Source organism: Lolium perenne, chromosome 6 (genome assembly GCF_019359855.2).
Source record: "Lolium perenne isolate Kyuss_39 chromosome 6, Kyuss_2.0, whole genome shotgun sequence".
In the NCBI taxonomy this organism is placed as follows: Eukaryota; Viridiplantae; Streptophyta; class Magnoliopsida; order Poales; family Poaceae; genus Lolium; species Lolium perenne.
In genome coordinates this window covers 107,613,337-107,631,080 of record NC_067249.2, presented here as the reverse complement: position 1 = coordinate 107,631,080, position 17,744 = coordinate 107,613,337, and the positions used below count along the sequence as shown (strand labels likewise).

The following is a 17,744-nucleotide window of genomic DNA, read 5'->3' as shown; positions in this document are numbered from 1 at the left end:
AGAGGTTGCACACTTGTGCCACAACATTTGATTTCATCCGTCGGGATTTCCTCGAATTATCGTAACACAGTACGCGGATCATCAACCATAACCTTTCACTTACAAATCCTAGTATGAGCATCTCTCCCCATGAGCTTGGCCTCCCAGTGAAGACCAACTGTCAACCTGGGAACTGCACAGGGCTTGGCCGTACAATTCACCTCAATTCACATCATTTCTCAACAACGGAGGCAGCCTCGGCATAACCCCTGTGATGTGTGTTCAGAGGGAACCCATACTAAGATGCATAAATTTCCAGTTAAGCCCTACCCATAATCAGGTATTGTGGGGGTACTCAATATTGGAAAGGTATCGCATTCAAACCAATATCAGTTTTATCAAAAATCACCATCTTCTCTTTGACATATTCACCTTCAAAATTCATTCAATGAAATGATTCATCATTCCAAGGTTTCAAATTCATTTCAAAGTCACATGTTCCCATCTAGAGTAGTCAAGTTTTAAATAATTAGCACTAGCTCTAATCATGAGGGGTGCTATCTTGCTTTGCTAGTTTGATACTAATTTTACTACTCTAGTAACCATCTTTAACTTAGACCAAAGTTAACTATAAAAGTAACTTCTTGAGAAAACAAGTAAAAACTTGTAAGGTAGAAACTTGGGATAGGCTTATGGTAAGAAAAGGTAAGACTAATGGTGCCTTGCCCCAAAGGGGCTTTGCACTTTGCAAGAATATTAGCTTGCAACATTATAACTTGCAATAGTCTAGCTTTCCTTGGTGGTTGAGGTGGTCAAAGTGCTCTTCTTCTTCTGGGTAGAATCCTTCCTCTTCCTGGTATTCTCCGGTACTAGCGTCTATACACGAATACGAGGATACAATCACCAAACAACACTTAAGTACACTTAATTAGCCTTAATGGCTCACTCCAAATGATCTAGCATCATTACTTAGCATTGCTACCAAGAATTAATCTAGGGTTTTCTTTCTTAGGGTTAGGGAAATAATTGCTTCTCCTTACATATGTAAATGATAGTTTCCATTTAGGTTCTTGAGGAATAATTTCCTCTCATTGAATCTTCTTAAGATTTAACTTCCTCAAACCATTATACATGAAATCATGTTGACATAAGTCAACCATTCATCATCATCATTTGAGGAATTGATTTAAATGAGGTAGAATACCTCATACCATTTAATAATGCCTATTATGATTTAAAATCACCAAGCATTTCATTTGAGAGTATTTGACCAGGGGTCAATACTTCATATGAAAGTATTTGGGACAAGATTTAAATGAAGTGAAACACTTCATATAATTTGTGTAACACCCCAACTTTTCGAACCTTGCTTAATTGTCCATAATGCAAAAATTAGGGGGAACAAAAACTTTTTCTATAAACTAATTAGATGAATTGTCTTGATCTGTTTGTTTATATGATTTGCTTTGATCTGCTGGTAGATGAATTGTCTTGATTTGCTTGTTGAGTTTTGTCTTGAGCTACCTCAAAGAACAACACCTCTAGTGGTAAAATCAATCCTTGAATTCAAAACATGGGATCATCTACCCCTTAATACATCCTTCTCTCTTACCCTAGTCAAAAACCCTAAGACATCACTAAATTTGGCTATGTCCTAAATTTGTTTTCAGGTTCCATTTTGTAGCCTTTGGATTAAGAAATCCTTTTCCATCCAATGAACCTCACTTGGACTTAGACCTACCTTATCATGAGCACTTCCCAATCATGTCCTTTCCTTGAACCAGATCATTCATATACCCACTTTTCCTTGTTGGTTTTTAAGCCAAGTTAATAAGGTGTTTTGGCAGGCTTAAAATATCCAAACTTTGGCAGTTGATCTCTAAGCACCCTCAACTGTTATTGGTAACCTCAATGACTGGATCTCATCTATGCAACACCCTCTACAACTTCCACGTCTTGCATGTCCAAATCCACCCACACAATCCTTATTTTCACTTGATCTTGCACCCTATCCACTATTTCAGCACTAGATCACTTTCTCCTCTCTTATCTTTTGTATATCTTTATTTCATGTTTAATATCCACAAAACCAAGAGTGAAGATGGTAGCCACATAATGTAGCCACCCTCTATCCTTGAGATCACTTCTCCCAAAATATTTTATTTGCCAAAACAAATTCTATTTAAGATTCTTCTCTAATTTTTTTTACTACAAAACTACTCCTAGTTTTAGCAAAGCTTTTCAATTTTATTTTCTCAAAATGAATAGGAAATGTGTGTGGTACTTCATATCACCTTATCTCCTCCCAAAAATATTTGCTTTATAATAATTCTCCTTGTTTTGTTTTCTAACAAAATGCATGATATGGTACTTATACCATTTCTTGTTTGTTTTTAAAAACATGAGAAAACCTACCTTGCTTTATGAAGTGAGTAGGACATTTTGAACTCCTATATTCCACCAAGTTTCTCTCAACATTTTCAAATTACCTTTCATTTCGAAATTGCCATATCCATAGAGAAGATCCCAATCTTATTTCTTGAGCCATATTTATGTAGTAATCTTTGTTCACCAACTATACCTCTTTATTGACACCTAATAATGCTTATGCATTATTACATGTGATCATGCTCACACCTCCTCTTCTCTCTCTTCGTCCATATTTGATTATCACATATTTCAACTCTCCACTTCCTTCTACCTTGATCAAACTTATCACTACTCTTGCCATCATTAGTAACATCATCTAGAATATTTCCATAGTTCATTTGGGCAATGTGCATGACCATCCAAACTTGGCAAAAGTGATAAACCGATCATGCCATGCTTTACTTCTTATGACCACATACTATCCCACCTCTCTCTCTCCCATCTTGCTTCACTTGTAGACAACCAAGACCTGCAACACTTGCTTCACATCCTGACCACGTTGGAAACAAAGTGAGAGAGAAGACCCCAACGCAATCATGCCAAGTTTGAGCATGCTTATTGCAAGATCTTGGGAAGATCCTTTCTTGCAGCCTACCCCTCCTCCCTCCACTCAATGCCAACGACCAGCCAGCCCTCTCACCACACCAGGACACCAAGAAAGCCTACCTAGCTAGCCCTAGCTTCTCCTTTCTCTTTCCCTCCCCAATGCCATAAGTGGCATAGCCTTTGACAAAACGACCTAGGGCTGCACCCTTGCGCCCCTAGCCATGTCCAGAACCTCTCCCTGGATTCCTGGAACCCATCAATGCCTCTCCCTCGTGCCCCAATGCCCCCAGCACCTCTGCCCGACCATGCCAACCTTGTGGTCACCACGTCTTGGCCAAGAAGGAATCAAGCGCCCCAGGCCCCAAGGCTGCGCCATGATGCTGCCCTGGCACCCCTCTTCCCGATGTGCACGCTCCCGAGGCCAGCCCTAGCCTGCAGCATCCTCTCCACGCTCGTCCTTGGACATGGTCACCATGCCGGGTGCACCAAGCCCACCATGAACCCATCCCGGGCTATAAAACGTCCCTGCCTCGCTCACTTCCCTCACTTCGCCTCACCTCCCCTCCACCCCACCTCTCCCACCTCCCAGATGACGCCGAGGCGCCCCCGTTTTGCTGCTGCACGCCGGCAGGATCACCATCGCCGTGGTCACCGCATGGGTGGTGGGCACGGTCACGGACGCTCCCGACGCTCTCGCCTCTCCCTCTCCACACCATCCTTCTCTCCGTCCTCTCCCAGCCCTAACGCACCCTTTTTCGCCGCCCAGGTCCACCGGGAGCTATCGCCCACCTCGCCGGACCGAAGGCCGCTACAAGCCAACGCCGCCGGGAGGAGCAGCTGGGGAGGAGGGGAACGCCTCTGGACGCGCCCTGGACGGCCCCGACGCTCCACCACCCCGCCCAGCCCTCTCCGTCGCCTCCCACCGCCGGTACGCCCCCCAGCGGCCGCCGTTTCCTCCCAGAACGCTGCGCCGCTGCGTGCGTGGTCGAGGAAGGGGATGACCCGCTCGTCCCGTGCGTGTGTGCGTGGCCTGCATGGCCACGTCGGCCCATGCACCTGGGCCCCGACACGGGCCCCCTCTCCCCTCTTTTTTTTTCCTTTATTTTTCCTCCCTCCACCTGGATAATCCACTGGGCCGGCCCATCTCTGCCACACCGGCACGGGCCAAAAACTTCCCGCCTAGTTAATTCGTTTGAAATATATGAAACAGAAATTAAAAATAGAAACAGTACTGTGTGTTGTTTTGTTAATAACTTTAGTTTGGAATGTCTTATTGAGGTGATTCAAATTGCAGTAGAACCAGTAAGAAAATATCTATGCAATGCCACTGACCTCATATTTTTAGGATGTTTGTACGATTTTTAATGAATTAAACATGAGCACTGTATTCTGATTAGTATTTCTAATTCCTAAATTTGGAAAATTAATATTTTTGAATGAATCCAATTGTGTTAATCTTGTTTTTCTACTGTACATTTAGGAAAAATACTAATACTCTCTGTTTATGAAAATATGTCTCTGTTTGCAAATATGTGGGTGTCACATGCAATGATAGAATTAAAATCCATTTGAATTATTCAAAACCTTACCACCCCTTTTAAAAATGGCCCAACCATGATTTGTTACTGTCACACAACTCCCCTGCATGTTTTCATTTGTATTTGATTCACACCTTGGTTCTTGAGTTATGTTTTGATTGTATGTATTGTTTACTTTTGCGACGCTAGATACGAACGAGAGGGGGAAGTTGAAGGGGAGGATTTTGGAGAAAGTTTTGAAGAGGACCAGGGACAAGCCAACCAAGGCAAGCCATCTACTGATCTCTGAATGTTTGTGTCACATATTGTTGACACTTTATTGTTGTTCTTATTCTATGATCTATGGTGTGTTATTCTCTGTTTGTGTCATGCATGCTTAATCTTTAGCATGATAATCTTCTTGGTCATGTATTATGCACCTCTTAATGAGTGTTGTGTTCTAGAAATAACCATAGTATGTCACCTCACTTGGTTGTCTTCACATGCTCCCCTTGAGCATGTTATCCTATTTGTCAATTCACTCACATACACCCTTCTAGTGAACTGATAATTGTCTTCATGATCTTGGTGTACTCTCACTTTGGGAAGAGTATGCCTACCCACCTCGGGTATGTAGAAGTGTGATGATCCCCAACACCTCTTCTTATATGTTGTTGGTTAATGACACAAATCTGAAAGTGTTATCCCTCTTATGTTGGCCACTTACGTGCTTGCCTTGAGCATGTAAATCATTAGTGACAATCCACCTACACCCCCTTAGTGGAGTAGTGGTGATTCCGACAAACTTGTCGTACCTCTACAATGATGATGTCTCGGTACACTTCCCGTGAGTATGCCGACCCCTGTTTGAATCATCTTATTTATGTTGTCCCTATACATGCTTATCCTAAGTATGTATGATCCTCTTAACACCTCAATTATCATCCCCTTAGTGGTATGATGGCTAACATCATGTCATTGTGACTCTTGGTTCCTTCATAAAACTATAGGTTGGGAACCCCCTCCCCTTGGAAAAATACCTTGATGAAAATAGTTTTTGAAAACCTTGGGTGAGTTGGACTTACCCAATCGTATGTTTATGAAAGGAAAGGATCTTGGCAAAGATGGTTGAAAAGAAAATCTTGTTTTCAAAAACTTTGGCGCCTAAGTATTCACCCGTGACAATTAACCCGCGCAACCACATTACCCTGGAGTGGGACGGGGCTTAGCTCGTAGTTTGTTCTTCTTAACATGGGACACCGCACAACTATATAAGGGTAAGGTTACCCCTGAATCCGGATTGTCGTTGGTGGAGACAATAGTATAACGGGAGGCCTTCGGGGCTGACCCATCCGGAAGACACTATGGGTCTCCTGGCTTGGCGGTGGAGCCACGCTCAAAGTGAGGTGAGCTGCCACGGTGCCGGGGAGGTACATACTCCATAGGGCAGGATCCCGTGCTAAGACGAATAGGCGAAAGGCTATGTCCGAGTTTTTGTCATGGCATAGTTGATATGCGGGGATGATGCCCACATGATGAACTCGCGGATCTTGTGGGGAAAGTGTGCAAACTCTGCAGAGTCAAATCTATTGGAATAGCCATGTCCGCGGTCATGGACGGTTGGAATGGCTGTTGCTTAGCCTAAAGAGTTTTGTTTTATGAAAGTGTTTGACAAAGGAAAGGAAGAAACTTGTTTTCGGAGTACCATGAAGGTACGGGGAAAATTGTGATGACCATATGGAGATGGTCGGAAAGGAAATAAACTGGGTTACTCCCTTCCTAGTGTTTTATGTTGTAGAATTCTTTTGAAGTATCTTCTTCAACAAATATATAGAGATGTCATAGGATCTCCTTAGTGTCCCCCTTCAACTGTGATGTTGGGATGCTACATCCACAAGAGAAACTATTTCTCTTTCTCATGCTACATCCACAAGAGAAACTATTTCTCTTTCTCATGCTACATCCACAAGAGAAACTATTTCTCTTTCTCATAGAAACTACTTCTCTTTCTCATGCTATTTCCACTAGAGAAAATTAGCTCTTCCCTCTTGTCATCTAGATTAGCACTTGTTATCTTGCAATTCTTGCAAAGTACCTTCTTGATGGTTTGCGAGTACAATTCCAAATGTACTCACGGCTTTGTCCCTGGCTATTTACTTGGCCAGACTTGGAGGAGTTCGACTAATGAAGAAGGATTTTGGATGACATCTATGCGAGCTAGGAACGTTCTCCCAGTCAGTTGCCTGTAGGGTTATGGCAGATGACTTGGGTACTGCGTTGCTGAAGTGATGTTGCTACTCTGATGTTTACTTAGGCCCATTCGAGGCTATTATGTAAGTATTGGTCATGTGACCTCATTGTAATTTCTTATTCCGCTTTGTAATGGATGGTGTATTTTGATATCAGTTCGGTTATGTGTTCACGACGCACTGATCATGGGACCGTGAACTGTATACATAACAGGGTATTTCGGACAGCTAGTCTGGGGTCCCCACAGAGCTGGTATCAGAGCTATCCTGACTGTAGGAGACCTTAGTTAGCATGGACGTTAGTTAGGAACCAAGTACTTGGGAAAATTATTTACGAAACAAATTCTTTCTTTAGTTGGAAGCATACCTTCTACTCCTCTTATTTCTTCAAAACTTCTAAATTCTTATCTCTCCGCTTTATTAAAATTTTGAAAAATCTTACTCTATTGTCTCATCCACTTCAAACCTACATATTGAACGATGTCCCCAACTCAGACCGGAGATTCAAAGTCGAAGATGGATCAACCCTTCAGGAAGTCTCATGTATCTCCAACGACAGCTATTGAAGATTGGATGACGACTTACACAAAGGGATATTTAGATCATGTCTTTGGTTATTATCAAAATCTGTCAAGGAGCTGACCTTGTTCCTCCGTGGACTCGCACCTTTTCGCAGTCGTCTGGGATCAATTCCTCAGTTCGTGACTAGTACTTTTTAGGCCAGCCACCAGAAGTTGTCGACTTTGGAAGTACCTTAACAGCTACCCCTCTGAAGACCTCATGTTCCCGGGATGTCGAAACTAGAAGTTCTGCACAGTTTTAGCATCTGCCTCAACATCGACGACTCAACACCAGGCCTGCGTCACAACCAACTAGCTCAAGAGTCCTTGTTGAAGTCGATATCAACAAGATGAAGACGTCAGCATACGTGACCAGCCCCAAACCTATAGGATGGATTAGAAAAAACTCAATCGCTTTGATTGAGCTATCCCCGCGTATTAGGCCCCTTGGGTACTTAGAGTACCATGTCTGATGTGATGATTGCTTGTAGTTTCCTAGTGTGCTGCCTTGAGTGTTTTTGTCTGTTTGTTGTATGTATGTTTGTCTTGGTCTTTCGGTGTGAAAAACCCTCTTAGTGTGATAAACCAACTTAGGAAGCCTCCCAAACATGTTTTCACCCTCATCTACCTCGCCGATGGATTGCTAACATCTAGTTAGTTGGATAGGTCAACGAAAGGCTCTAACTCTAACTCCGTTAGCAGTTGTTTTTCAACCATCGGAAAAACTAACCTAGACCCTATCTGCACTAACTACTTTCAAGATCAGCTGGAGCATCTCTACTACGCCAAGAAAGCAGAAGCCCCTATATTCAAGAGTGACTGCACCTCTGCGAGAAGACATACTAACTTTGTCTAACCTTGGAGTATAATCGCGCTAACCTCAAGGCTAACTTTTTGAAAACTACCCTCTAACACACCGTCTAACAAGCTGAGAAAAAAAAATAGCGTCAAAGCCAAGCTGCATCACATGGTTCATCTGCTCCTCATCAAGTGAAGCTCCTGAAGATACTTCAAGACTCAAGACTTTAGGCGTAGTTGCCCGCTAACTTCTTAGCTAGTAGAAGTCTGCACCGACCCTCAAGCTCAAGATCGTCTTCGACGACCTCAGTTGTTGCTTCATATCGATACCAACCAGGCGTTTCATCGACTTACTAACTCACTGCGCGTCCCAAACGGTTTAGTTAACACCTTGAGTGCCTCTTGAAGTTGTGGTCTGCATGTTTCCTCCGAAGAATTCTTCAACTGAATGCGGAAGATCGATGACTTATTCAGAAGCCCCAGACAGTACCGCAAGGCAGAAGCTTTGAGTTTTTCCAAAAGCCCGATGAAAAATCTTAAGGGTGGAAGACCTCGTCTTCCACTAAAAATTGGAGCTAACCCAAAAATCTTCAACCTTTCTAAAACACCGTTGGAAACTTGGGATGCGTTAACTCTCATTGAAGCGGTGGATTGTACATCGCCCCCTGAAGATGTTTTCAACTCAAGATAGGAGATCAATGACTTCTTCGAAAGTACCGACGAGACCCGTGGCCGAAGCTTGGAGTTTTCAAACCCCTCCCACGATAAACAATTTTAAGGGTGGAAGACTTCGTCTTCCACTAAATTTTAGCTAAACTCTAAAAAGTTTTCAACCCTGCTCAAGCACTGTTGGGTGCACTAACCCTCCCACAGTCATGAACCCCTGCTAGGATAGTTAAAAAGCTACAGATCTAACACCTGCATGGAGTAGTCAACCTCTTCATGAAGCTCGCCATCGGCAGGAATCCATCATGTCTCCCAGAAGATGAAGCAACGACCTTCTCAACAATGGCACATCTACAGAAGAATGGAGTCTAACTTTAGTTAAACTTTACAACGCCTCTAGTTCTACGCTTAGTAATCTCGGGACGAGATTATTTTAAGGGTGGAAGAGCTGTAACACCCCAACTTTTGCAACCTTGCTTAATTGTCCATAATGCAAAAATTAGGGGGAACAAAAACTTTTTCTATAAACTAATTAGATGAATTGTCTTGATCTGTTTGTTTATATGATTTGCTTTGATCTGCTGGTAGATGAATTGTCTTGATTTGCTTGTTGAGTTTTGTCTTGAGCTACCTCAAAGAACAACACCTCTAGTGGTAAAATCAATCCTTGAATTCAAAACATGGGATCATCTACCCCTTAATACATCCTTCTCTCTTACCCTAGTCAAAAACCCTAAGACATCACTAAATTTGGCTATGTCCTAAATTTGTTTTCAGGTTCCATTTTGTAGCCTTTGGATTAAGAAATCCTTTTCCATCCAATGAACCTCACTTGGACTTAGACCTACCTTATCATGAGCACTTCCCAATCATGTCCTTTCCTTGAACAAGATCATTCATATACCCACTTTTCCTTGTTGGTTTTTAAGCCAAGTTAATAAGGTGTTTTGGCAGGCTTAAAATATCCAAACTTTGGCAGTTGATCTCTAAGCACCCTCAACTGTTATTGGTAACCTCAATGACTGGATCTCATCTATGCAACACCCTCTACAACTTCCACGTCTTGCATGTCCAAATCCACCCACACAATCCTTATTTTCACTTGATCTTGCACCCTATCCACTATTTCAGCACTAGATCACTTTCTCCTCTCTTATCTTTTGTATATCTTTATTTCATGTTTAATATCCACAAAACCAAGAGTGAAGATGGTAGCCACATAATGTAGCCACCCTCTATCCTTGAGATCACTTCTCCCAAAATATTTTATTTGCCAAAACAAATTCTATTTAAGATTCTTCTCTAATTTTTTTTACTACAAAACTACTCCTAGTTTTAGCAAAGCTTTTCAATTTTATTTTCTCAAAATGAATAGGAAATGTGTGTGGTACTTCATATCACCTTATCTCCTCCCAAAAATATTTGCTTTATAATAATTCTCCTTGTTTTGTTTTCTAACAAAATGCATGATATGGTACTTATACCATTTCTTGTTTGTTTTTAAAAACATGAGAAAACCTACCTTGCTTTATGAAGTGAGTAGGACATTTTGAACTCCTATATTCCACCAAGTTTCTCTCAACATTTTCAAATTACCTTTCATTTCGAAATTGCCATATCCATAGAGAAGATCCCAATCTTATTTCTTGAGCCATATTTATGTAGTAATCTTTGTTCACCAACTATACCTCTTTATTGACACCTAATAATGCTTATGCATTATTACATGTGATCATGCTCACACCTCCTCTTCTCTCTCTTCGTCCATATTTGATTATCACATATTTCAACTCTCCACTTCCTTCTACCTTGATCAAACTTATCACTACTCTTGCCATCATTAGTAACATCATCTAGAATATTTCCATAGTTCATTTGGGCAATGTGCATGACCATCCAAACTTGGCAAAAGTGATAAACCGATCATGCCATGCTTTACTTCTTATGACCACATACTATCCCACCTCTCTCTCTCCCATCTTGCTTCACTTGTAGACAACCAAGACCTGCAACACTTGCTTCACATCCTTACCACGTTGGAAACAAAGTGAGAGAGAAGACCCCAAAGCAATCATGCCAAGTTTGAGCATGCTTATGGCAAGATCTTGGGAAGATCCTTTCTTGCAGCCTACCCCTCCTCCCTCCACTCAATGCCAACGACCAGCCAACCCTCTCACCACACCAGGACACCAAGAAAGCCTACCTAGCTAGCCCTAGCTTCTCCTTTCTCTTTCCCTCCCCAATGCCATAAGTGGCATAGCCTTTGACAAAACGACCTAGGGCTGCACCCTTGCGCCCCTAGCCATGTCCAGAACCTCTCCCTGGATTCCTGGAACCCATCAATGCCTCTCCCTCGTGCCCCAATGCCCCCAGCACCTCTGCCCGACCATGCCAACCTTGTGGTCACCACGTCTTGGCCAAGAAGGAATCAAGCGCCCCAGGCCCCAAGGCTGCGCCATGATGCTGCCCTGGCACCCCTCTTCCCGATGTGCACGCTCCCGAGGCCAGCCCTAGCCTGCAGCATCCTCTCCACGCTCGTCCTTGGACATGGTCACCATGCCGGGTGCACCAAGCCCACCATGAACCCATCCCGGGCTATAAAACGCCCCTGCCTCGCTCACTTCCCTCACTTCGCCTCACCTCCCCTCCACCCCACCTCTCCCACCTCCCAGATGACGCCGAGGCGCCCCCGTTTTGCTGCTGCACGCCGGCAGGATCACCATCGCCGTGGTCACCGCACACTAGTAGAAAATCTCTCATCAGTACCGGTTCCAGAGGGGTATTAGTACCGGTTGAGCAACCGGTATTAATTATCCGGCACTAAAGGCCCCCCCCCCCTTTCGTACCGGTTGCTTACGAACCGGTATAAAAGGCCCTCCACGTGGGCCACCAGGAGAGCTCAGGGCCAAGGAGCTTTGGTACCGGTTGGTAATACGAACCGGTACCAAAGGTTCCCACCCGCGGCAGGGAATTTGCCCAAATCTCTGCCGCGGTAGAGAATTGGTTTTTTAGGGTTTTTGGAGGGGTTTAGGGATATCGGTTTGTTTCATATCGCGTCGATGCACCAGAAACGCGTTTGGGTTTAGGTAGTACATGAAGATCAAGATGATGCATAGCAAGTTGGTGCATATAATATAACACACATGTTATTGCATAAGATCGCAAATTAAGTAGCACTATGCATGAAGATCGATCTTCATGCATAGTGGTACTCTCCGAGGTGTACTCTATATATGTCTATTACATGTAGCATAGTGGTACTCTTCGAGTCAACTATATATGTAACATGTACATCTTCATTCATAGTGGTACTCTGCGAGTGGTGGTATGACGTCCCGAAGGAAAAATCCCGCCAATTCCTCGCCTATTGCTATGAAGTGGTCATCGATTGAGAGCTTGTTCCGCTTTCTTGCCAACTATAAAAGAATAAGATACAAATGAATACATGAAACAACTATTACTGAAACTCAGCACAACTTATGATAACAAAACAAATTTGTGAAGATTGTTTTTGTACCTCTTTATTTCTTTCATTATTCGTTCTCTCGCTGACAATTCTGCGGATGTACTCGCAAACGAAGAATCCATAGAGATCGGTCCCCGGAGGTTGTTGCGGGCATTTCTTTACAAGAATATAATTCAATCAAACAATAGTCAAGTATGATAATTAAAAGGTGTGTGGACCTAGGTAGTACTACTTACTTTCGCACGCCATCGCAGCTTCGGTGTCCATTCACGGGACGTATCTTCCTTGATGAAATTTTGCCATACGCTGCTCGACAAAAGAAAATGCATAAAAGAGTCATCAATTAGTTCAAAGCAGGAAATTAACGAAACAAACCGATAAGAATTAAAATTACCTTCTGTGCATTAAAAAACAAGACACGTATAGTTCCGATTTTTTGCTTAGTGAGTCAAAGACTTCAACTTCTCCAATTTCCAAATTGATGACGAGAAGAATAAAGTGAAACCTATGCACGTTTCAATATGTAGTGTCATATATATAAGTCATTAGTTAAAATTTTGACATACGGTGAGCAAAATATAATGTGTTATAAGACAGTAAGACTCACTCGAAGTTGTAAGGCCAAATTATTAGCTTTTTGTCACGTTGTCGCTTCAAAAACCTTAGCAAAGTCTGCGGTGTATCCTTGTTATAGAGGGGATTCTCTATGGTTTTAACATGCATTGTGTGCGGGTCAATGAACCCAATGTCTGTGATATCGTTCCTTTTGCATTCGAGCATCTTCGATCTGCATAATATAGCGCACAAAAGATTATAATCTGCAGACAATGAACAACTTCTCAAATTAAATAAATAAATCACTTACAGACAATAGCAACTGATGATTGATTTGTCGAGGGCCCGGAGATTGTATAACTGAAAGAGTTCGGCGAAGTCAACGTTCACACAGTACTCCTGGAAGTAGTGCTCTTCCCTAACTCGCACCATGATAGTCTCGATCCCTTCCTTTGAGGCCTTAAGGTACCACGAATGCAAGTTACGCATACATGTTGGTACCTTCCTGAGATTCTCGACCAAATCTTTCCCTTGAACAAACTGATATGCTCGTTCAGCGAAGGCGTAATCAGTTGCGTCTTGTCGAGAACTTTGAATGGTCTTCCCGTCAAACACCTTGAGAGGGGCGACCGATTGAACGGGTTGTTGTCCGAGCTGGTAGACACTGTGTATCCCTTTTATCTCCCTGATACCCGATTGAACGGGATTTGTCGCCTCGATCATCTTGTCATACGACCTTTCAATAGAACGCGCATAGTCAGATGGCGGCGATGGTACAGGGTCATATAGATTGTCAACGGTACGCACAACTTTCATCGGATCTAGTGTCTTGTCGAAAGGTATCTCTGGCACTTTCGGTGCAAACCATTTCTTCAACTCGGCCTGAACGGCCTCCGCGTTTTCCTCTGGAGTTTTTTCCCAAGGTAACTTCTCGATGGCGGCGATTGTTTCTCCTTTCTAGCTTTCTTCCTAGGCGGCGTACCGTTCCGCTTAACGGACGCTGTCTTACGTCGCGGAGGATCTCGAGATGGTGGACTCACGCTGGGGTCCCTCTCAGGTAGGTGTGGACTTGGCTGCTCACCAGGACTGCCACCAGGAGGAGTCGATGGCATTTGCTGCTCATGTGTAGGAGTCGGTGGCCTTTGCAAAAGGACGACGTACTTCTTCGGCCATAGGGCGAAACCGTGCTTGACATCGGCCAGTGTCCTCTCATCTTCATCTCTAGGAATATCAAGCTCCACTGTTTCAAAACCCGGAACAACTTCATCCACCCCGACACGAACACAGCCAGGTGGAATGGGCATATGATGGTGCATTGCTCCATCTTCACTTGGGTACACATAGCCGACCGCCACCTTAATGGACGCGGTCCTGAATAACATATGTAGCTCGCAATCTGTCTTCTCCGTGACATAATCCACGGGGTAGCTTCCTCCACATCCGTCAAGATGCGAGGAACCGACACTGCTTCTTCGCTGAGATGGGGCAGCATCGGCTTGTGGATCCTGTAGAAACAGCGGCTGATCAGGTGCCCTCTGATTTCTCTCAAGAGCCTCCACCCTAGTTAACAATTCTGTTACAATGTCGGTGTCCTTCTTCTTCTTTCGCGAACGGCTTCTATAAGTGTCAGCGCTGTCCGGCCACGCTTCCTTCATGGTGAGACCTGGGCGAGCTCGTACCCGTCCAACATGTTCAGGGTTCCCCAGAGCGAGTGTCAGCTCATCATTCTCTCGATCGGGAATGTACTCTCCCTTTCTGACCTTTTCAATTGCATCTACAAGCTTCGGTACAATTGCCTCAATTTTTTCCTTCCATTTTCCCTTCGCAACGATCAGCCCTGTCTTTGGGTCCAACCCTGCCCCATGAGCGAACAACCAGAACTTGGACCGTTCGGGCCAGTCCCATGTCTGTGGAGTGATTCCATGATCAATCAGTTTATTCTCAAACGCTGTCCACTTCGGAATGGCACTCTTGTAGCCACCTGACCCCAAATGATGCGGAAGTTTCTTCTTTGCAGCATTTTCGGTATTTTTCTTCGATCGGGACACAAAAGTAGACGATTTCTTATACTCCTTAAATGCGGCCCAGTGATCTTTTATCTTCACTAGATTATCATCGAATACTGGATCTTCATACTTAAATTTGTCCCATAAATTTTTCTTGAAGCTCTGGAATTGTAAGGCCATCTTCTTCAATGTCCATTACTAGACTTAATTCTTTCGGCCTTCCGTCATGTCTTCCGGTAGGCTGAACTTTGTCAGTAGCGTGTCCCAAAGAAAAAATTTCATCGTGTCGTTGACATAACTAGCACCACTCTCCGGGTTCTTCGGCTTATGCCACTCTTGAATGCTGATCGGTACATGGTCCCTAACAATAACTCCGGATTGACTTGTAAATTTGCGGCAAAACTCCTTGGGATGCACTGGTTCACCATTATCCTTGAATGCCGTGAGGGCTAACCTGCCCTCGCCCTTTAGCACCCGCGTCGGGCCTCGTTTTGTTCTAACAGACTTGCTCGATGATCCAGAAGGCTAAAAGAAAAAATTATTCATTAATAAGTGCAATACAAATAAATGAATGCATCTAGGGATGAACACAGACTAATTGATACATAGATATACACCTCGCCGGAGTTTGTGATGGACACTTCATTTTCTTTTCTAACTTGTTCAGACTCAAGTCCCTCGCCAAAATCATTCAGAAAGTCTTGGTACTCGTTGTCATCTCCATCGTCGGGTTCCGGACCACGGGCACTCTCATAGATCAATTTCTGCACCGCTTCTTCCCCCTCCTCATCTCGGACGAAGGTGCCGTCCTCCATACCTCAATGTCACTGCAAAATGAAGAAAGCAATTATATTTCATTCATCATGTGCAAGGGTTTCATACATAGCAAAATTAAGTGGGGTGTTCGAATATAGCAAGAAATAGTGGAACACCCTCACATAGCATTTAGTTCTTGTTGCAATTTTAATTTGGCTGAACCATAGATGATGTCAATGATGCATGGCATGATGATATTTGAAATCCTCATGTTTTTCTGATGCAATAAGATATAAAGTTTGTGCAAATTGGAGTTGTAGAAAGAGAGTTATGAATATAGCAAGTTTTATCATTTTAAGCCCAAATTAAAATGTTGTCCGATTTTTAGTTGTTCAAAAGTTTAAACAAACTTTATATATGAATAGATCATGTTTTTCTGATAGTCAAGGATATCAAGTTTGTAAAATTTGGAGCTGTAAAAGTGTATTTTTAAATACTTGGAAAAGTATCCAGATTTCAAATTTTCAGAAACAACAAAAATAAACAAAAAGGGTTTTGGTTTAAGCCCAAGGGAATTTGAACCCAAGGCTGCGCGCGTGAGGGGGCAGGGTTGTAGCCAGTGGCCTACTTGATCAGTTTTGGAAACCACCAGGCCACAGGCAATGTAATGTTAGGGTGCGGTTAACTGAAATTTTCGACAGTTGAAACGGTGCACGGTGGCGACGGTGGTCCTCGCCGGAAGACAGATCAGCGACACGCTGACGAACTGCTAAAACTGTAACATAAAAACTGGCCCTCATCGCAGTGTCGAAGGGATACGGCACCGGCGAGAGAGAGGAGAGATCGTCGCCCTCCATCTTCCCGAAGCCGTTGAGCACGACCGGCGTCGTCGGAGCCGCCACCGTCATCCCTCTGCCAGCGCCCTGCCCGACGACTCCGTTCCCCATCTGCATGGTTGTGGCGACCACATTGGCCTGAGGAGGGAACAGATGCCGCGTCTGCGGCTGCGCATGAGCCCGTGCCGCACCTCCAGCGGCGTCGACCGCATCAGCCACCTCCCCGACTCCCTCCTCCGCGAGATCGTCTACCGCCTCCCCGCCAAGGACGCCGCCCGCACAGCCTTGCTCGCCGCGTACTGTAGGAGTACAACTGTAATACACACGCGGCGGGCGGTGAACGGCTACTATTTCTTACGCGTCTTGTCGGCGGACCCCACGGCGAAGCTGCCCAGCTCGGCGGCACGGAGGCGCAGCGCGGCGCGGAACACGCCGTTGACGGCGTCGGACAGACGGTCCAGCAGCGCCGCCAGCTCCTCCGTCCGCTTCTCCACCTCCTGCGCCGCGGCGAGCACCGCCGCGTCGTCGTTCCCGGTGCCTTCGGTTTCGGTGTGGTCGAGAGCCGATGTGAGCTTGCGGACAGCCTCGTCCACGGCGTCCACCTCGCTGGTCATGGCGGCGGCGAGGAGGGCGAGCTGGGTGGAGAGCGCGTTGAAGGGCTCCGCCCACGGGAAGTCGCTGGAGATGACGAGGGGGAAGGGGGCGGCAGGGGCGGCCATGGCGTCGGCATTCCGTCGAGCACCTCGTGTGCAGCGTCGACGGGTGGTGTGCGGCGGCGTTGCGTGGATGGCGACGGCCTCCAGCAGGGGAACGGCGGCATGGCGCGCAGCGGCGGCGCCACGGACTCACGCGGTGGCGGCGCATCGGCGGCGGGCAATGGCGCCGGAGAAGGGGAGGGAGGCGACGGGGGCGGCGCACTACATACCTGCGCCGGAGACGGGGACGGGGGCGACGGGGGCACGCGCGGAGAGGAGCGGCGCGTGGATGAAGGCGATGGTGACGGCGATGGACTGCTGCGGCGTGGCGAGGTTCACGGCGACGGCGTGGCGAGGTTCACAGCGACGGCGTGGCGAGGTTGCGCGCGTCTGCGTGTGTGAGAAACAGAGGGATTTGGGGGAAATTTTGCCCGCGCGGCTAAGTGAAAGAGAGGGAAAGACCTTTGGTACCGGTTGGTGGTACCAACCGGTACCAAAGGTTTTTTTTTTGTTTTTTTTTCTTTTACTGTTTTCTTTTCTTTTGCTGTTTCTTTTCTTTTTTCTTTTCTTCTATGTTTCTTTTCTTTTCTTTTCTATTTCTATTTTTTTATCTTTTCTGTTTGTTTTTGTTTTTTGTTTCTTTTCTTCTATGTTTCTTTTCTTTTCTATTCTATTTCTATTTCTT

At 44.9% G+C, this 17,744-nt stretch overlaps 1 protein-coding gene across 1 annotated transcript; it reads right to left on the bottom strand.

Annotated features, from left to right (window-relative positions):
• Window positions 1–16,666: 16,666 nt before the first annotated feature.
• Window positions 16,667–17,083, bottom strand: LOC127325927 (uncharacterized). The gene has a single exon (XM_051352757.1). It carries the CDS (start codon window positions 17,081–17,083, stop codon window positions 16,712–16,714), a length of 372 nt encoding a protein of 123 aa, XP_051208717.1. The 3' UTR covers window positions 16,667–16,711.
• Between the last annotated feature and the right edge of the window lie 661 nt (window positions 17,084–17,744).